Here is a 21,620-nt window from a genome sequence, read left to right on the forward strand (position 1 = left end):
CCTAATTCATGCATTTAAAAATACATACAGGACAGGGAATTCCCTGGCTGTCCAGTGGTTAGGACCCCTGCACTTCCACTGCAAGGGACACGGGTTCCATCTCTGGTTGGGAAACTAAGATCCTGCAAGCCGTGACATGGCAAAAAAAAAAAAAAAAAAAATACATACAGGAGTACCTCAAAGATGTTGCTTTAAAACTTTTCTGGATTGTGGTCCTGAGTGGTTAGCAAAACCAGAGAGAAAGAGAGGTTGGGCTGTTGTTAATTCATTCACTCAACAAATAATCACTGAATACCGACCATGAGTCAGGTTCTGAGTGACACCTACTTACTAGTAGGCAGAGTATTCGTAGACATTCTGAAAAGTTTAAAAATGTTATAAGTTTCACTTAAGCAATTCATATAATACAAATCAATATTTCTGTATTTACTCATGAAAGCCCTTTCCTGGATCCTAGAATGAAGAAGACACAAGTGGCACAGAGCCTCAGCCATTTCCCAGCTTGTGTATTAATCAGTGAGAAATAAACCTTTGTTGCTGTAAACCACTGAGATTTTGGACTCACAGCATAAAATATGGAAAGCTAACTAATACAGCAGCCATGTGTCCCATCAGGCTAACGAAAGAAACAGAATAGCCTATTACCATTAAGAGTTATTTAATGAAGTCCTTGTACAAAAACCAGCGATTAACTTGAGAACTAAAGAAACAAAACCCAGCTTTAACAGCCAGCGAGAATAAAAGAGAGGTTAGTCCGGAAGGTTGTTACGAGGAGGTGATGCTTGAGTGCCATCTACTCTCACAGAGTTTAAACTTTTATATTTTTACATATTAAAAGTAAAGCAGAGAACGGTTTACGTAAAGTTCCACATTTTACAAAGCTGTTTTACAATCACCCTCATTTTACAGATTAGGAAAGTGAGGCCCAATATGGTACAGCGGCCAGGACTCCCAGGTTTTCTGATACCAAAGTCTCTGCTTTCTCCTACATCACAGTATTACCTGGTAATTAATGCAAATCGCAGTTTTTAATCGGAATAAAATTATCCAGGTGGAAAGGCCTGGATAATTGTGATAAGCATAACCGCCCCACCTACATAGCGCCCACAGAGAAGACTTCCCCAACTCGCACGCACTACCACCGGCCCACCACCAAAAAGACGGGCGGACAAAACCTCACATCCCCAGAGCGGGCCCCCTCCCTGCCTTTTTATCCTCCACCTTTCCCGGAAGGCCAAGTGGCGAGCAGTAGAACCAACGAGAGGGGAGAGAACGTGATTGGACTGCCCTGCATCACGTGACAAGCACAGGGCGTGTGATTTGGCTCCGGGCAAACGGAAGCGCCGGACGGAGGGTGGGTCTGGCCTGGGGGGAGGGGGGACTAGAAACTTGGGGGAGGAGCTTGAGCGCCAGCCGCTGTCCCAGTTCTGCCAGCAATCGAATCTAAGTGTCTGGTTATTACCGTACCGCAGTACGTGCCTGGGCCGCGGTACTACAGTGTCCGGTCGCTCGCTTGCCAGGCAGGAGTAGCTGCGCGCGCGATCGGCAGCAGGGAATGGAAGCGGAGAACGCAGGCAGGTAAGGCCGGGGCGGGGCACCGCCCCTCCCCCCGCGCCCTTCGCCGGGTGGAGGGCCGCGGGCGCGCGCGCGCACGCACGCACGCAGGGGGGTCTTTAAGGCCACGGCCCCAGTACAAAGGCCGGTGCCGCGCGTGCGCACTGGCGGCCTGTTCGGGGCGCCCGTTGCTTAGGTCCCTCAGCCTGGGCGCCGCTTGCATGTGGGCTCCTCTCCCCAGTCCTTGCCGGCACCCAGACAGCATTAAAATGCGATAATAAGCAACAAGCAGTCTCCGGTTAATATTTGTTTCCGGTTACCTTTCTTGGCTATATTTCCCTTCACCCTCCATTACCGTGCGGAGCTGTAAGGATGTAGTATCACACGTATCACTCCAGGAGTCTTCATCTAAGAGCTGTAGATTTACTGTGTCTTCCTTCCTCAAAGGTGTACGTCAGGGGCACAGGGTAGATAACATTGCCGCACTAGAGCTCTTGAATTCTGGGACTAGGAATAACACTCCCAAGAAGTCGTGTGAAATTGTGTTCTAGTGGTCTTCGGGACTCCCTTAAGAATTTACTTGTAATATGTCCTTTGGGGAGTGTAAGAGGCGTGGAGAGTTTTGCAAAAGCAGACATCTCGAAATTGGAACCCCAGACGGAAAGCCAAATGAACTAAATATGGTAACAGAGTCTTTAAAAAGGAAAAAAAAAAAAGGTTTACATTGGAATACAGTACTGTTAGACCTAATGAAGAATTATCCTGACTTTCTGGCCATGGGGCCCTGAACTTGGGCAAGACACTAAACTTCTCTGGGCCTGTTCATATCTGTAAAATAGGGCGTCTGTGGAATCCAGTTGTGACATGCTGTGAGTCGGCGTTATGTGGAAGGGGTGTCTTAAGTAACCAACATAGATTGTCTTAGAGTTTAGAGAAGGAGATATATGTAGATAAAGTGCAGACTTCATCTTGACATTATGAATCAAATCCTGAAATAACTCCATTTCTTTCCGTGAAGAACTTTACAAATAAAAGAATTCACCAGAACTTGTGGAAATCACTCTCTGTGATCTTCGGATCTGAATTGAAACCTGGGTAACACCTTCCATGAAGTAAATTACAGTCATCTCTCCGTATCCGCGGGAGATTTGTTCCAGGCCCCTCGCGAACACCAAAATCTGGACGCTCAATACCTTAAATAAAATGGCAGAGTCCGGTCGGCCATCATGCCTGTTCCGGAATGCAGATTTGGGGAGGGCTGGTCGTTCACATTGTCAGACCGTACTCAGTGTCTTGCAGCAAAGTAATAGGTCTCTCTGGTACAATGTTTAGCTCAAAACTGTCTGACTTATATTTGGTCTTAACTTAATCCATTGGGTTATAGATCATTTTTTATTTTGATTTGCAAAGCTTTCACCTTGGGAAATATGGAGAATTCTGTGTTAGTACTCTGAGGAGTTTATCCTTGGGCATTCTGAAATGACTCAGGCCCCAGGTAATCCTGAGAAAGTGGTTCTCTGTCATCCTTGACTTTGTGCTAATCAAGGAATGGCATGGAACTTTGGGTATAGTGAATTTGCTATTTACTTTGGAAGATTAATTTCAAAAAATTCAAAGAAAAGAATTCCATAGATATAGACCCCTTTTTAAAAAAAGAGAGAATAGTTCAAGAGTCTAAACAAGTGCTTACAGTCTAACCAGAGAGGGAAAAAGGAAGAAGAGGACCAGTATGTTTCTAATGAGCTCAAGCATGAAAAGGACGTTTACCAAAGATGGGAAGTAGGATGCCAAGTCAAAAATGACTGGAAACGTGTGACACAGACCACCAAGAATACAGACAGTTAAGATTAACCCTCAGATGAGACTGGGCTTTCTAGAAATGTTAAAGAGACCAAGAACTTTTTTGAGTTAGTGTGGACAATAAGAAGGACAAGAAAGATTTGGGTTTTCTGCTTTGTTCACTGGCATGTTGTTAGTAGATGACAGAAAATATAAGCACTTAGTTCTGATTTTGATTTTTCATTTCATGTTAAGGAAAATGATTGTAGATGGAAAATGGCATAATGATTGTTAGGTTTAAAGCTCAAGATCAATGAGGTCATTTAAGAGAACTTTTAGCAGCTCTAACAGAAATCATGTTTCCTGACCCAGATGAGTTGTATTTCAAGTGAGAGGCCAGATTACAGCATTCTTTAATAACTTGTAGACAACAGCAGAGGGGCCTAAAGTCTGAAAATAAACACATGGATCCCTTTTATTTTCCACAGGTGGAGTCTGTCGTGGAATTTATTGACTTTGATCCTAAATAAAATTTTTACTTCTCAGTGGTTATTGAACATATTTAAAAGGAACTAGTGACCACTAAGCTACAGTATAAATTCAGAATAAAGCAAGACCTACCAGGCTAGGTTCATTCCCTTTTTGATAATGATCCTAGGCTAGACAGCATCAGAAGGTGGATGACAGGGGTACCTAGAATATTTAATCATCCCCTGTTGTCTTTGTTACAACAAATGTATTACACAGCAGGCACTGTTTTAAGTGTTTTACATGTGTTAACCAATTTTATTCTCATAATCAATGAATTAGGTGCTTCTGTCCCCATTTTACAGATGTGGAAGCTGGGACATAAAGAGGTTAAGGAACCTGCCTACAGAACTAGTAAATGGCAGAGCTGAAATTTGAACCCACACAGTGTAGCTTCAAAGTCAGCCTCCCTAACATCTGTACGTTTTGTGGGCAAGATAAGGATAGACTGGTGGCAGTCCTCTTAGGTGAAATCAAAACTGCTTTACTACTGAGAGTCAAGGCCAGGCTGAAGAGAGGTCTATACTGATGTGCCATGTAGTCCTACCCCAACTTTCCAGTGTTTAACAGCTTCAAGGTGCTGAAGGCGTGCTGATAAAATATTTGACCCAACTCTGTGAGGGGTTTGTGGAATTGATAGATTGAGTCAGAATCCAGGTCAATCCCAACTGACTGGAATGTGAATCATCTATTACAAAAAGAGGCACAATCCCGTGCTTAAGTGTATAAAGAACAGTGTTACAGGTATGAGATGAGGGAGCGGTGATAAAGGGCAGTTTTCATTGATGGTAAATTCAGTATGAATCAACAGTATAATGTGGGTGCCAGTAAAGCTAATGTAATGATTTTGTAATATGTCTCCAGAATGAGGACGTTGATAGCCCTGCTCAGTTTCAGGATGATGAGGCTATGGAGTATTTTTATTTTGTTTTATCCTAAGCACTAGAAAAATGACCAGGTAGTGAGGAAACCTGAAATTATGCTATATGCACAATAGTTAAATGAGTTGGGGTTCTGGCTCATTCTCAGTTTCTTGTGTTTACAGTTTCTAGTAGACCCTGCACAGTAAGTACCCAGTAATGCATGGTGAATACACGCACTTCCACTTAGCAATATTGAATGTAGGCTTTCAATAGTTGTAATGTATTCCATCATAATTTATGTAACTAGTCCCGTTGAGTTGAGCATTTGGATTATTTAGCATTGATCATTATTTTGTAAGTATTCAGTGTTGTGTATGCTTGTTTAAATGAAGGTAATAAAATGTTGCTATAGAGTGAATGTTTGTGTCCTTCCAGAATTCATATGTTGCAACCTAACATATGGTTAGGTTATTTGGAGGTGGGGCCTTTGGGAGGTGATTAGGTCATGAGGGCAGAGCCCTCCTAATTGGAATTAGTGCCCTTGTAAAAGAGATCCCAGAGAGATCCCTCACCCCTTCCCCCGTGTGAGGACACAGCAAGAAGTCAACCGAAAATGAACCATAAAGCAGGCCCTCACCAGTCACTAAATCTGCCAGCACTTTGAACTTGGACTTTCCAACCTCCAAAACTGTGAGAAATAAATATTTGTTGTTTATAAGCCACTCCGTCTATGGTGTTTTGTATAGCAACCTGAACAAACTAAGACAAATATATTTAGGAAAAAAGCAACTTACGTCTTTAAAATAGTAGAAAATAACTGAAGGTTAAAGAAGTTGGAGTCATTCATCTTAGAGGAACCTTAAAGAGTTAGTTTTCTGGGTTTTTTGTTTAATTTTTATTGGAGTATAGTTGCTTTACAGTGTTGTGTTAGTTTCTGCTGTACAGCAAAGTGAATCAGTTATACGTATACATATATCCTTTCTTTTTTAGATTTGCTTCCCATTTAGGTCACCACAGAGCATTGAGTAGAGTTCCCTGTGCTATACAGGAGGTTCTCATTGGTTATCTATTTTATGCATAGTTGTGTATATATGTCAATCCCACTCTCCCAATTCATCCCACCGCCCCGAGTTAGTTTTTTGAAATGCAGCAAAATCTGAATTAACTGGACTCCTTAGTCAACTCTGTGTGTGTGTGTGTGTGTATGCTCGTGCGCACATGCATGCCGTGTGTGTTTTGAGAAAGACCTTTGGAAAATACACACTTCATCACTTTCAGACAGTGGTAAAAAACCAGTCCTTTGAGCACTGTTGTTCAGGTGAAGGGGGTGTAAATGGAGGCTAGGAGAGAGGAAAGGGTTAACTGCAGGAAAGGGGAGAGGTGTCCAGAACATGTGTGTGTGTGGACAGACACAGATGATAGGAGAGAAAAGTCAACAAGGGGAAATAAAATCATTTATCATGCTCATAAGTTTGATATCAGGGAATTATAGAAAATTAAAATGCTTTGGGGTTCGTTCTGAGTCTGGACAGGTTTGGTCTTATTTCCTACACTTTCTCCATATATGTGGAAATCACGGAATCTCACCCCTCATTTTCATGGGGAGGGAACGGAGGTCCTGAGAGGATGCTAAGTGCTCCTCTGTTGCTGTCTCTAATACAGAGAAAATTGTTGTTCATAAATATTGCAGAATTCTGAATTATGAAGTGGCAGTTATCCTATATAAATATAACAAATGTATTTAGGAAATATTTTCACATTAAGGTTGAAATAGGTTCATGCTGCTTCCAAATTTAACCATTATTAGATAATAGAAAATTAAATTATCCAGAACTTTAGTTTCCTAGCATTCAGGTTCATAAAGGGTTTGGTACAGGTGTAATGCTGTCTTCTCCAAGTAGTAAGAACGTTGTAGTCCACCCTCTTTCCTTTTGTTCCGGCTCTTAGGAAGCTGTTAAGATAATCAAGCTAAATTGAATGCTCAAAAATGGTACATTACCTCAGAATTTATACATTCTGTTTTTCATAGCTTTCTCTATTTCTTTTCTACTTAAGCTTACTGTAAAGTGCCAGGGATAATTTTAGAAGGATTAAGGGACACATCCATATTATAGCCAAGTTTCTGGATTTTTTTTAAAAAAAATTGATGCCTGTCTCTTAAAATAAGACCACATTTTCTCTTCCGTATTTTTCACTTTTTCTTCAGCCAGCTGAATTCTGAAATTTTGGTTTTCAGTTTCTGAAAGTCAGAATTTAATGACCCCTAAATATGCGAAAGGAGCCACATTTTGGAAATTCATTTTTTGAAGTTCAGAATCCTTTCGTAATGGAAATGGTGTTTCCCTTGTCTTCATATTTTTAAGAGTGGATTTTTGTGAAGTGCTCAAAATGGGACAAATATGTGAAACTCTGAGAGCCGTAACAATAAACATGGGGGAGAGTGGGACGCTGCCTTCCTGACAATGCGACACTCACTTATTGTGACCATATGAGTTTTCTTTTATATATTCTAGCTGAAAGGGGCTATTAGATCTCAGGAAACCATCACTGGCCACAGTCCGAAGTTACAGTGCGTTTTACTGGAATTTCCAAGGGTAGCCACATGAGATCTCTCGACTAACCTAGCTATATAACCAGCTCCTCGTTAGCATATCTCAGTCATAAACACAGCCAGTATTTGGACAATTTATCCAAAAGTGCTATGAATATTATTAAAGAAAAGGGTGAAAAAAGAGAACATTTGACTTTGTGCCAGGCAAGGTTTAAGCCCTTTGCTTCTTTTCAATTTTACAACTTAACTTCTAGTCCTTGTCTACATACTTTCTCCATGAGCAGCCTTAGCTCACAATGTTGTTTTGTATTCTTTTCCACTTTATTATATATTAAACATTTTCTGTGCTTTTACATATCAATAAATTTAATTTCTAGTAGCTGCATAGTAGACTCATGTTAATGTACTATAGTTTACTAAATCATTATATTGTCTTTATTTTTTCATATAATTTGAAAACAATGTATTTAAAGAAATAAAACTCTTAAGGTATATAGTTTAATATCTTTCTCACTAATTCTTCATCTTTTCTTTACCATCTTACCCTTAAAGATAGCTTGAAGCTAGAATGCTTCGCCATTGTTTTGTCCATTGAGATTGGGCCCCTGTTTTTCTTTGAGCACCCAGTGTTCTAGCCTAGCCACCCACAGGTAGTTTGTAACCCTGTGTCTGCCTGGGCCGTTTAAGTTTATCCTGGGGAATGTCTTAGTTTGCCTTCTTTTTTTAAGAACCAAGTTATTAAGGTACGATTTACATGTTGTAAAGTGCATGCATTTACCGTGTACTAGTTTGCCTTTTTAACCTCCGCTTTCTGAGCACCCTGTTTTCTTTGTCCACACATCACAGAAAAAGAAACTATTAAGCTTGCCACAGAAAACATGGCTTTTCTCTCCAAATGGTAAATGGTACTTATCCATTTTATTTCCTAGTGTTTTTCTTCCTTCTGCATATTTAGTGGCACTTTTTTGGCATCAGCTGTAACTCAGGTTTCATAAAATGTGGGTTTACTTCCCTAGCTTTGTGCTGATAGCAACAGCTTGGGGTGGTGGTTTATAGTCACCAGAAATATTTTTAGCATTTGTTTTCTGTGAAGGCCTGTGTTCCTTACATTGAACAGAACACTTTGAACAGAGTTTAAATCGTGTTCAGAAGAGAGGTTTAGAGTAGTCTTTTCCATAAATTCACAGATATTTATGGAAATGTCCATTTCTAGTCCTCATTTAGTGGCCAAAAAAACCCAGCAACCGTTAAAAAAAAACAGATCCAATGAATACATAAGTAAACAGGCAAGTAAATCAAAAGAGAACCTTAAGTTCTTAAGGAATGGAGAGATGTTGGTCAAAGGGCACAAACCTCAAGTTATAAGATTAACAGGTTCTGGGGTTCTAATGTACAGCATGGTGATTATAACGAATAATGCTGAAGGATATACTTGAAAGTTGCTGAGAGAGCAGATCTGAAATGTTCTCACAACAAGAAAGAAATGGTAATTATGTGCCCCGGTGGAAGTGTTAGCTAAGGCTATGGTGGTAATCATTTTGCAGTATATGTGTGTCAGATCAACACTGTTGTACACCTTAAACTTATACAATGTTACATGTCAACTATATCTCAATAAAACTGAAAAAAAAAGTTTAAATTGCAGGGGATCTTTGTGACAAGAGGATTAAATACTGAAGGTAGGAATACAAATTATTTTTGTGGATATTTCAACCCTGTATGGGCTGGTGGGTCTTTCAACTGTCTACTAGAAAATTCCCATGATCTCATTTCAGGGAAGTACAGGCTTACCTGACAGGACTGGTAAGCTTTACTGATGACACATTTTGTCATTAAAACAGTGTGAGAGTTAATTATAGATGGTTAGTAGGTACCCGGTAAAGGATGGGTAAATGTGTACATATGGGAAGAGATCTTCTTCCCCTCTTTGCTCCTGTTGTCAACTCTAAATAAATACTATAATCTGGTTACAAATATTTGGATCCTGACGGTTTTTTAGAGCTGATCATTTAACCTTAGTTTGGGTAATTTTGTCTTCTTATCTTATCCTTGAGTGTTCTTTCAGCTGTCCCCTTCAGCACGCGCAAGCTTTTTATACATTTCCATTCCAACAAATGATGGCTGAAGTTCCTATGGCAGTTATGAATGAACAAGAAATGCCGGAAGTTCCAGCCCCAGCTCCTGCTCAGGAACCCACACAAGGTAGTTTTCACCAGGATACTTTGGAAAATTAGCTACTGCATTAGCCAACATATTTAAGAAAGGGTTTAATGATTTTTTTTTTTTTTTGCGGTACGCGGGCCTCTCACTGTTGTGGCCTCTCCCGTTGCGGAGCACAGGCTCCGGACGCGTAGACTCAGCGGCCATGGCTCACGGGCCCAGCCGCTCCGCGGCATGTGGGATCTTCCCGGACTGGGGCACGAACCCGTGTCCCCTGCATCCGCAGGCAGACTCTCAACCACTGTGCCACCAGGGAAGCCCTTATGATGGGTTTTAACTCTGTTTTTGTGTTAAAAAATTTAATCCACTTTTTAAGTACTTAATAAGTGCCAGGCACTGTGATAGGTTTTGGGGAATAAAAGAACATGGATCCTGCCCTCAAATATCTCCTAATCTAGTCAACATGGAACTCCTCTGTACACTAAGTGGTACATAGGGGCACAGGATGCTGCGGGGCTGGCACCTAACTTGGACTGAGGCTCAGAGGCAGCTTCCCAGAGCTCTGAATTTCAAAAGTGAGGGAGTAGCACGTGAAGCACATGACAAATGGGTTGGGGAAAATTCCAGGCCAAGGGAGCAGTGTGCACCAAACCACAGACATGAAGAAGCATGACACAGTTGAAAACCCGTGATTCTGTGTTATTGGAGTCTGGAGTATAGCAAAGAAATGGTGAGAGGTGAGGCTGGATTAGGGGTCAGTCGGGGCTTCTTGTTTAACCTAAAGAATGTGTGTTCTATTCTGAAGGCGATAGGAAGCTGTTGAGAGAATGGAATTAGAGGGGGACTTAAATAGATTGATATTTTAATATCATAGAGGATAGACTATAATAGAGATATATCATACTATGTATCTAATAATAATAATATATATGATAATATGGTAGAGAGCAGGGCAGAACTTGGAGGTGAGGCCGTGGTTCATGAATTTCTTGCTGGAAGTGAGGGAGAAAGAGGTACCGTTCACCAAGACAGGGAATTAGAAGAGAGGAGAACAGATTTGGGGGTGGATGGTGGAGAGGGTAACGATTTTCCTCAGCGTAGCAGTACGGTGTAAGGAACGTGCTCAGAGTTTCAGTTTATGGTTGCAGGAGCACATCTAACTCCACTGCGTTGGAGATCCATCCTGCCCTCGACTCTTCTGTCTTTCCGGGCAGGGGCACTAGGACTTCTCCAGCCACCAGCCGATGGAGGTGGACCCCTTGGCATAGGGAGTGGCTGAAGCAGTGTGAGGAGAAGAGAGGACGGATGGGAGGCTCAGTTGAGGAAACGCCAAATGGTAGCGGAATGGGATAGGGGCCCGAGACATGAAGTGCTACGGTAAAGCGTTACGGATGACAAAATCAAGACCCCCTTTGGGTGATTTTATGTCCCTGGTGCTTGTCCACAGGTAATTTTCCCCCAAGGAACATCTGCCATTGTCTGGAGATACCTTTGATTGCAATGACTGGCAGGGTGCTACTGGCACCTAGTGGGTAGAGGCCCCAGTTGCTGTTACACATACTTGAATGTACAGGACAAGCCCTCACAGCCCAAACTCATTCAGCCTAAAATGTCAGTAGGGCCAAGATTGAGAAACTCTGCTTGAGGTCCTGAGATCAGAGCCCTAGTCTTCCTTTTTGACAAGTACTGCCAGCCCAGAGAGTCCATCCCGAGCATGTCTCAATTCACCTCTTCGACTGTGTGGGGAACAGGATATACGCTCAGTCCCTAAAATAAGCCCACAAGCCATTTGAGTTCTGCTGGAAATTACAGGGGAACTGAATTAAAATGTTTCCCTTCCTCCCTGTTTTTCTATCTATTTATTCTTTCATTCGTTGACTTAACTATTTATGTATTTATATTTAGAATTCTTATAAAATGGTACATAGATACTTCGCATCCCTGGGGAGGCCAAGATGCCCGATAATAGTGTGTGGAAAATCAATCTATGATTATAAAGGACATTTCCTCCCAAGAACGGCTAGCAGAGGAAGCAGGATGGGATTGAGGCCACATAGACCCAGAAGGGAGGTGGAGGCATTGCAGAGGAGAGTGATGTTGGGAAATAAAAGAGAAAAGTAGAAAGGATGTTGATGGGGTGACTTTTCTGGGAAAGCTGCTAAAGCTTGTAAGTTAAGGTTTTTTGCATCTACATCTTGGAAATCATTGTGTTTCAGAGACTCCAAAAGGAAGGAAAAGAAAACCCAGAAAAACAGAACCAAAAACACCGGTGGAACCCAAAAAACCCGCTGAAGCCAAAAAATCTGGCAAGTCCACAAAATCAAAAGAAAAGCAAGAAAAAATTACAGACACATTTAAAGTGAAAAGGAAAGTAGACCGGTTCAACGGTGTTTCAGAAGCTGAACTTTTGACCAAGACTCTGCCGGACATTTTGACCTTCAATCTGGATATTGTGATTGTAAGCATATTTGTTCTCCTTTGGTTTTATAAATAGCATTAGAGGATTAACTTTACTTAACCATATCCTTGCAAATAGTATTTTGCTGAAAAGAACCATTTCTAAGATCCTCTTGGTAGTAAATGGAGTCACCTTCTTAAGGTTGTATTATATGGGTGAGTTTAAGAGGGTGGGCTCCGGGGCAGGGCTGTTTGCTTTCACATCCTGCCACATGGGTATGACCACGGACAAGCCTGAACCTTCCTAAACCCCAGTTTCCTCATTGGTGAAGCAGGGGTGATGATAGGATGAAGGTGGATCCTTTGGCATAGGGATTGCAATTACATAAAATAATCCACGTGCTCACTTAGGTTGCATGACGCCTGTGGGTTCTCCGTACATGATAACACTGATTTTGGACTTTGATTTTTGTCAGTAACTGTAAGCAACATCAGCATGGAAACAACTGGGTGGATGATGTGGAGTCAGCTGCTTGTTGGGAGCTGAGAAGCAGACTTGTGGCTGGACCTGGGCTCAGGTTGATTGATTCCTCCAGCTCCTCTCTCTTTCCAGCCCAGTTGGGGGTGAGGCTGCTGGGGATATGAGGGAGTCAAACTGGTTTTTTAAAACAACACCAAAACTTTTAATATAAAGGAAATCTCTTTCCTCAAAATGGAATACTTTGTTCAGGTCAAGAGTTGGTACTTGATAAAGCAATAACTTCTGACGCTGGATTAGATTTTTATTTTAATCAATTCAGTTTTATCCACCCCTCCTCCATGGAAGCCCTAAGACTTAAGCCTACTTTTCAAGACTAAAATGTACAAACATTTTGTTTTGTAGATTGGCATCAACCCAGGACTAATGGCTGCTTACAAAGGGCATCATTACCCTGGACCTGGAAACCATTTTTGTAAGTGGTTACCTTTTTTATTTTTTTTTTATTTTTAAAAATATTTATTTGGCTGCATCAGGTCTTACTTGTAGCACACGGGGTCTTCGTTGTCGCATGTGGGATCTTCGTTGTGGCATGCGAACTCTTAGTTGCAGCATGTGGGATCTAGTTCCCTGACCAGGGGAAGGCCCCCTGCATTGGGAGCATGGAGTCTTAGCCACTGGACCACGAGGGAAGTCCCTGTGGCTACCTTTTTTAATATTTTACTTTTAAACTAGATATTCTAGTTAACAGTTTGGGTCTTTTTTTTTTTGTTTTTTTTTGGCAGTACGCGGGCCTCTCACTGTTGTGGCCTCTCCCGTTGTGGAGCACAGGCACCGGACGCGCAGGCTCAGCAGCCATGGCTCTTGGGCCCAGCCGCTCCGCGGCATGTGGGATCCTCCCAGACCGGGGCACGAACCTGTGTCCCCTGCATCGGCAGGCAGACTCTCAACCACTGCACCACCAGGGAAGCCCTGGGTCTTGTTTTTTTAAACCAAATTGTGTTTTATAAAAAGAAACTATATGGTTGAGTAAATATAATACATCTTTTCTATGTGTTTTTACACAAAAATAAAAGGTTTGAAATGATCTGGCGCTGTTAACATTTTGGTGTATAAGAGTGGAGGGGCATGCTTCCCTGGTGGCGCAGTGGTTGAGAGTCCGCCTGCCGATGCACGGGACACGGGTTCGTGCCCCGGTCTGGGAGGATCCCACATGCCGCGGAGCGGCTGGGCCCGTGAGCCATGGCCGCTGAGCCTGCGCGTCCGAAGCAACGGGAGAGGCCACAACAGTGAGAGACCCGCGTACGGCAAAAAAAAAAGAGTGGAGGGGCATGAAAAAGGAGTACTTCCTCTTTTGTTTGAGTTGTTTTCAGTGAGTTTTAACACTTTTTGAAAATGATTTTTCTTTTTTGTTACTATTCTTTTATCTACAGAATAGTAACAGTAGTGCATCGTTGTGCCAGTACAGACGGAATACTTACCTTTCCAGATTTCTGCTCATCTTATTTCCTAGGAGAAATGAAATGCATTGGCAATCAAGCTGTAATAGTTAAGAGAGACTCTGATCGGAGGCGTTCTCCACAGATGCTTTGTATCTATGGCAGAAATTAGCATTGAAGACCCTCATACTTGTAGAGTGAGCTTTAAAACCAAGTATAACTCCTGTTGTGTTGTCCTATATATAAATCGTCTTATCTGTTATAACACTGCCTAATAGACAAGGCGCGCAGTAGACAATCAGGAAACACTAGCTGATTAAGTAAACAGCATTAAAACCCTTTAGGACAAATGATAGTAATGTATTTTTGGAACTAATAACATGTTGTCTCCATTATTTGAAAACAAAATTTCTAGAGAAGTTTGAACTTTTCATTTTCTCCACTGTCAAGATGTTTAAATGCCCTGAGTCCATTGGTGTATGTTTATCTGTTTAGGGTTTTCCAGTGGCAGGTGGTGGTACTTCCAGTTATTTAAAAGCTAAACAGTGTTGAAGTTTACTACACTGACTAGCTGTGTACCCAACAAGCATTTACTTTGACCCCCTGTAAAAAGGAGAAAAGTAATAGTAATATTTCATAGTTACGACAATTAAATGAGGTAATCCACGTGAAGGACTTAGCACAGCACCCAGCCCATAGTAATTGCTTGGTATGGTATTTGACCTACGTTATAATTTTTTAAATATCCAAAATCTTTTTTTTTTTTTTTTATTTCAAGAGTAGACCCGCATCAATACATGGGGCAGAAAAACCTTTGACCTTCTACAGAAATAAACTGAACTCTCCTCTTCACAGGGAAGTGTCTGTTTATGTCAGGGCTGAGTGAGGTCCAACTGAATCACATGGATGATCACACTTTACCAGGAAAATATGGTATTGGATTTACCAATATGGTGGAAAGGACAACACCAGGCAGCAAGGATCTTTCCAGGTGATTGCATAACATTCGGTTTTGTAGGTTGGAACCCTGGTCGTGCTGGGTGCCTCGTGTACTCTAGGAGCATCCCATGTATCTAGTTTAAGCTGAGCTTAACAGTTATATGAGTTGATCTTTTATAGAAAGCTATCTGAATTTAGCGTATTATAAATATTGCCATATTTATATTTTGACTACTTTTTAATTCGATTTTAGTAAAGAAGTTCGTGAAGGAGGACGTATTCTAGTGCAGAAATTACAGAAATATCAGCCACGAATAGCAGTGTTTAATGGAAAATGTAAGATTTACTTTTAAATTTTATCTTTTTTCTTTGCTAACATTATGGGCAATGTAAATATGCTTGTATTTCATTTTAGGTATTTATGAAATTTTTAGTAAGGAAGTTTTTGGAGTAAAAGTTAAGAACTTAGAATTTGGACTTCAACCGCATAAGATACCAGACACAGAAACGGTAAGTCCTTAAAACTACATTTGTAAATCAACTAAATATGAATTTTCTCTAGCTAGTTTCCCCTTTTTATTTGTTCTGTCCATTTTTAATTTATGCCGTGAAAAAAAAAACACTGTATTTTGTGGAATAATATCTACATATCAACTTGAAGTAATGGTTGCAAATTAATTCAGATACTGTTATAGTTTTATTCGAAAAAGAAACATTTGTCAGATAAATGTCTTTATGACATTATGTTAGTTATGTTATTGGGCTAAAATGTCAAGAGGAGCTGGCTCACAAGCTCATTCAAAATATATTTAATGGCATATTCTTGTCAAATTCAAGTGGGTTAGCCCTTATTCAGTTGTGAAACAAACATGTAAATATAGACATGATCCCGATTAGTGAAACTGCTAATCACCCCCCGTTTATATATCCTGGCCCAATCTCATGTTAGAGCCATAGAAACAGAACAGCCCCGTTGCAGACAGGCATCCAGCCAACCTGACTGGCATTTGGTGCTATTGTCTTTATACATAAAGGCATCATGAGATAACACATTGGTTTTCAAACTATAATTTCTGTGGAGTTTATGCAGGCATTTGCTTCAAAGTTTGCTTCTTAAATATAGTTTTAAGTTTTGTTTACAACTTTTAAAATAAAAATACACATGCACAGACCTCTGTGTTATAGACAGCATTTTAAATGACGAGAAGCCAACGTGCTGACAAGTTTTTGTGGAGACCTCAGAATAAAGTTTCTGCCACCAATATATATTTTAACTTCTTTTTAAATTTCTTCTGTTTTTAACTAATAAATACGTGATTGATAAAGTAGGTTGTAGCACTGGTCATTCTTTAAATTGCAGCCTACCCTTGTCTACTTGAGTAAAATTGTACAGATGAGTTCACTACTTCCTATAAAGTACTGCATTATTGTCCCTTAAATGCCAGATGAGGCTCAGGTGTGTCTCTTGGATGTGTGATCATAGTAGTGCAATAACAAGTGAACCTGAATCGTATCAAGATAGGTAGTTTTAGCTCTTACAATGATCTGTGAGTGCATTTATCTTATAAAATTTATTCTTTATCATGAAGTATTCAGAGTTATTGACGATATTAGTGATCCAGCTTTGAAAAAATCTACTTTTTCAAGTTTCTGGATCACTTTAATTGAAGACTATCTTGAGCTTGGAAAATGTGCTGTTACAAAACCTGGTAGCGTTTGCACCTACATATCTTTCTGAATCAGGATTTTCTAAATGCTGCATAAACAAAAAAAAATAAGTCAATAACGGTTTGTTTTTTTTCTGTAATATATAGTATAGAGGCCAATTTAAAAATTGTAAAAAATTGCAACTGGAAAGTCCAAAATTCAGCAGCCTCACTCTTTTATGTAAGATATAAATATCCTGATATATTTTATGCTCTGTGAAGGACAATTTGTCATAATCATCCAAAATGATAAATGCAAATATCTTTCTTCCTAGCCATTCCACTTCTAGGAATTTATCCAACAGATAGACTCACACATATTCAAAATTAAATATATACAAGGTTTTTTACTACAGCTTATAATATTAAAAGATTGGAAACAACCTAAATGCCCACAGGTGGGCTCTGGTTAAATTATGAAACTACTACACAGCTATAAAAAAGGAAGCTTGTTTTACTCTGATATAGATACCTGATACTGAATTTGATACAGAATTATCTCTGAGATATATTGTTGAGTAAAAAAAGCAGGGTGCAGGATAGGGAATAGAGCATGTTACCATTTGTGTGTTTTTAAAAGGGGTGAGGGAGAGTACATATATCAGATACATTTATTTGATTGTATATTCATGGAAAACCTCTGGAACTAGCAATTGATTGCCCTTGGAAAAGAGAACTAGGTGGATAGAAACAGAATTTAGAGGAAAGACTTTTCATTGTATACTTATATGTCGTTTTGTACGAACACTGGGGGAGGCGGGAAGCCTCATTGTTTTTGATTTATTGACTTTGTACTAAGCAAATATTACAAATTTGAACTCAAACACAGCTAGTTTTATTGATTTTGCATATATTTATATAAGTATCAAGTTATTAACCGAAAGAAAGATTTTCTAATCTCAAGATGAGTGGATTCAATAGAATTGTAAGATTTCTATAACTACAAAATGTTATGATTCTAGCTCTGCTATGTTATGCCATCGTCCAGTGCAAGATGTGCTCAGTTTCCTCGAGCCCAGGACAAAGTTCATTACTACATTAAGCTGAAAGACTTAAGAGATCAGTTGAAAGGCATTGAGCGAAACACAGACGTCCAAGAGGTGCAATATACATTTGACCTGCAGCTAGCCCAAGGTATGTTACCACTGTCACTCCTGTTGTTCGTTTCATGTATATCTACATTATAGAAAGTATGCTGTGAATTTTAAATTAAGCAGGAGAGAAGAAAACAATTATATTAGCAGCCAGAGTGCTCTGATAACAGGTGTTAGTCACTATTAAAATCCTTTTCCCAAGGACTTCCTGTCTCATCTGGGCGCTCCTGCAGATGTCTAGGAGCCAAGAAACAGTGCAGCTCACCTCAAATTAAATCTAATAGGTTTTGACAGCTTTTATGAGTTAATTTGGTTTATTTTACAAAGTGTTTAAAGCGAAAGTTGTGTCTCAGATGTGACATTCAAGAAAAAGATTTGTTCACGATAATGTTTTTTGAATAAAGCTATCTTCAAAATTGTTATACAAAATCAGTTTTAAATCCCTTTTACCCTTCTCACAGAGGATGCAAAGAAGATGGCTGTGAAGGAAGAAAAGTATGATCCGGGTTATGAAGCAGCGTACGGTGGTGCTTATTGTGAAAATCCGTGCGGTAGTGAACCTTGCAGCTTCTCTTCAGATGGGCTGAGTATGTCCCCTCCATCTGTTTGTTTCTTTCAAAGACTTGGTTTTGCCAGGATTGGGGAAAGAAGTTTTTTTAGAGAGAGTAAATTCCTGAAGAATGGGAACGGAAATACAAAAATCTATTTAGTGACTTAGAGTGAAAATTCGATTGTTATTTGGTGTTTAACTTCACAAGCTTTTACAGCTCATTTTCTTTAAGTCACTGACTCTAAGTCATCCTAAGTGCATTTCCCTCCTTGGATAACAAATGAGGATTTATCAGTCCATATCTTAAAATAGAATAGAAATTTACAATTGTATTCAAGAAGCTTGCTTAACTATTTTAATAACAGCTCTCCTTCACTGGACTGTTAAAATCTCCTAATTAGATCATTTAAAGCTTTCAGATAGAGTAAACTAACATTCTTCCCCCCTTCCCCCCCCCCTCCTGCCAGCAGCTGACAGTGGAGGATCAACTTTCAGTGACATTCCAAATGGGCAGTGGATGACCCAGTCATTTACAGACCAGATTCCTTCCTTTAATAATCACTGTGGGATGCAAGAACAGGAAGAAGGAAACCATGCTTAAGAATGGTGTTTCTCTGCCCTGCTTAAATGCTGCAGTTTTAATGCAGTTGTCAAGAAGTGGCCCTCTTGACACCACCTCAAAGTGGTTTGTTAACTGAAGTATTTTATTCATATTTTACTCTGGTGATGTAATCATGGTACAGTAGAACTACTTACGGACCTAAGTACTTTGGAAGGAGAAAGTAGAGTTTTTTTGTGTATGAGTTTTTGTACTGGAATTAATCATCCTTCCAGCTTTTTATCAACTATCTTTCATTTATGAAGAAATTGATTTCCTTTTGGGCGTCATTTTTAACCTGTAATTTAAAATGAGTCTGCATATTTACACTTGATTATTAACTGTGCGTGAACTTAGACGCCCCGTTATCCCTTTCATGCGTAAGAAGGGCGTGCTGGTGAGATTCCCACTGGTAAAGAGGCAGATGTGCTGATTTTCATCTGTGAGATTAACCCTCAGTGGAGTCTCATTTGGTAGTTTTTAGTGGTGTTTGATGGGCTTCCTGAGTTGTATTCACACTCAGACCTCCTTGCTTTACCAGGGGTGAGCATTTCTGAGAGTTGCTTGGGGAGTATGGCCTTGCAGCAGCAAGGCTAACCCGGCCTTACATGTCAGGGCCATGAGCCCTGGCTTTGGCCCTCTCACCCCCATGTGTTGGTCCTCTAGTAGGCAGACACTATTCTGCTGGGATGGTTAAGTTCCAGAGAGTGCAGAAGACCTTTTAAATTTTGCTACTTCATCTGTGTTTTACTTGAGAGACATACATTTGATAGGGAAGGAACTGAATTTCTCTCTCAGTATCTATCACCATTCAAATTTTATCCTCCTTGGCTTTAAGCATGTAACATGGAAATGATGAGAAATGAACTTTCAGACTGAGTAACAAGATGCTGGAGGTGTTTGATAATCTTATTTAAACTGGTGCTTTATGTACATGAGATGTACTAAAATAATACAGGATTTTTCTTGCTAGGTAAATTGAATAAGCCAGTAATTTTAAAAAATTCTTTCTCTTCATCACTGCTCTTTGTTACTGTGGACTAAGTGAACCTCATGGCCAGGTTACTTTGAAGTAATGTACCTTTGTGATTTTCTAATGCATTTTCCATGGTGCTACAAATAGTCCAGACTACTGGGCCTGGTGGATATCAAAGCTGGGTATTCAGAAATGCCAGTTGCATTTACTCCTGATCACTTCTGAATATTCTGATTTTATACCTACCCAGGGAGCATGCTGTTTCTTGATATGAAAATATTTATGAGGTTTTGTTTTTTTTCTAAAAGGTTATATGGCCTGTTTTTTTTGGTAATAAGAGATACAAATTATTGTTGTGAATCTTACCATGCCTTTGTAGCTATAGCTATGATGGATTTTATTTTTCCTTTAGTCTAGGTAAAGCTGTGTAAAAGTCATTCGTGTTATTTAAATCACGTACTGTACTGCTGTTTACATGGATGTTTTGTGCAGGTGCTTTGAAGTGCCTTGCATCAGGGATAGGAACAATTTAATTATTTTTTTCCTGGGACTCTGTAAAGCATGTAACTAGGTATTGCTTTGGTTTTTAACAATTACAGCCTTACATAGATTTTTTTTTTTAGTGGAGAAAATACCTTTTAAATTATGATGGACACGCACTAGAGAATGGGTTTGAAGATTTTTTTCAAGCATACAATAATGGTGTTTTTCATTAAATATGACAGATGAACAGTAAATGTTGATATACCCTATATACAACAATATGAGACTTTTTCATTAAATAATATTTAAAAAGTTTTTAAATTCATTTGAAAATCTGATGGTTTTTACAATAAAAAATATTGAAGATGATCATCCTTAAGTTGCATTGTCTTCTTTAGCAAGACTTACTGGTATTCGTTCCCCTCATTAACCTGAGATCAGTTTGTCTTCTACTATATTTAACATGTAGAATAATATATAATTAAAATCATTAAAAATCTATGAATATTTTATTTTTCTTAGACATTTCATGTTTTAAATGTAATATATTGTTCTACCCAAGACAAGACTGACAACCTGTTAAAAAATATCTACATGTGAGGGCTTCCCTGGTGGCGCAGTGGTTGAGAGTCCACCTGCCAATGCAGGGGACACGGGTTCGTGCCCGGGTCCGGGAAGATCCCACATGCCACAGAGCGGCTGGGCCCATGAGCCATGGCCGCTGAGCCTGCACGTTCAGAAAAATTTAAAAAAAAAAAAAAATCTACATGTGAAAAATATATTTAGAAATGTTTTAAATTTGTGGCTATAATTTTCATTCAGAGTTAAGCAAATTGATTGCTGAAATCTATCTGGGTTTATTTCTTCCCAATAGCATGTTTCACTCACATTATCTTCTATAATTGCTGCTTGTACTTAAGGAAGTAAATCAATACCTATATGATTCAAGGTACTATTTGTACACAGTAGGGTTTTTTGTTTTTGTGGATCATTTGTATCAAAGGTACTGTTCGTAAAGAATGGTGGTATAGTAGGCTACAAATGGACAATTCCACATTATTTATACAGGAAATATTTAAAATGTCGTGTTATATCAGCTGTTGGGATGATGGAGTTTAAATATCCCTGCAGGGTCAGGAACAAACCAGCTCTCCCATAAGTCGTTGTGAACACTAGGGAAGTCCCAAGGTTTATGTCTTCCATTCCAGTGGAGTAGTTTTGCTTCCTGCAGAAAATGCTCCGAATATCTGGTATCTGGATTCCAGCCTTCATTGTGTTTAGAGGAAAGTAATAGGTTTGTTAGGAAATTAAAATTTTATATTAAAAATTCAATACAAGTTCATCATAAAACAAAAAAGAAATCAGACACATCAATGGGTATGCAATGAAGAATTTACCACCTACCCTAATTTTCCAAAATAACCACTGTTAAAGAGTTTCTCGTGAAATTCTTCCAGTAATGTTCTACCTGTATACCAGTGTGTGTGTGTGTGTGTGTGTGTGTGTGTGTGTGTGTGTGTGTGTG

At 39.6% G+C, this 21,620-nt stretch overlaps 2 protein-coding genes across 11 annotated transcripts in view; one reads left to right on the top strand and one right to left on the bottom strand.

Moving 5' to 3' along the window:
- The first annotated feature begins 1,366 nt into the window (after positions 1 to 1,366).
- TDG (thymine DNA glycosylase) overlaps positions 1,367 to 21,620 on the top strand; it is a 23,637-nt gene continuing 3,383 nt past the window's right edge. Inside the window, exons 1-10 of one of the 4 annotated variants that reach the window (XM_027107380.1) lie at positions 1,367 to 1,578; positions 9,341 to 9,477; positions 11,652 to 11,893; positions 12,716 to 12,785; positions 14,605 to 14,740; positions 14,942 to 15,024; positions 15,104 to 15,198; positions 17,357 to 17,528; positions 17,950 to 18,075; positions 18,506 to 20,464. In XM_027107380.1, coding sequence (XP_026963181.1) covers positions 1,556 to 1,578; positions 9,341 to 9,477; positions 11,652 to 11,893; positions 12,716 to 12,785; positions 14,605 to 14,740; positions 14,942 to 15,024; positions 15,104 to 15,198; positions 17,357 to 17,528; positions 17,950 to 18,075; positions 18,506 to 18,639 — 1,218 coding nt within the window. In that variant the 5' untranslated portion in view covers positions 1,367 to 1,555 and the 3' untranslated portion in view covers positions 18,640 to 20,464. Of the gene's footprint in view, positions 1,579 to 9,340; positions 9,478 to 11,651; positions 11,894 to 12,715; positions 12,786 to 14,604; positions 14,741 to 14,941; positions 15,025 to 15,103; positions 15,199 to 17,356; positions 17,529 to 17,949; positions 18,076 to 18,505; positions 20,465 to 21,620 lie in introns of those variants that run through there. The other 3 variants (XM_027107381.1, XM_027107383.1, XM_027107382.1) reach the window with 3 other exon arrangements.
- The window catches only part of GLT8D2 (glycosyltransferase 8 domain containing 2), a 57,573-nt gene continuing 56,748 nt past the window's right edge, over positions 20,796 to 21,620 (bottom strand). For all 7 annotated transcript variants that reach the window (XM_027107385.1, XM_027107388.1, XM_027107387.1 and 4 more), the window contains one exon: positions 20,796 to 21,361. In XM_027107385.1, coding sequence (XP_026963186.1) covers positions 21,189 to 21,361 — 173 coding nt within the window. In that variant the 3' untranslated portion in view covers positions 20,796 to 21,188. The remainder of the gene's footprint in view (positions 21,362 to 21,620) is intronic.

This window comes from Aethalodelphis obliquidens, unplaced genomic scaffold, assembly GCF_003676395.1.
Source record: "Aethalodelphis obliquidens isolate GAN/ISIS:26980383/991018 unplaced genomic scaffold, ASM367639v1 scaffold8, whole genome shotgun sequence".
Classification (NCBI taxonomy): domain Eukaryota; kingdom Metazoa; phylum Chordata; class Mammalia; order Artiodactyla; family Delphinidae; genus Aethalodelphis; species Aethalodelphis obliquidens.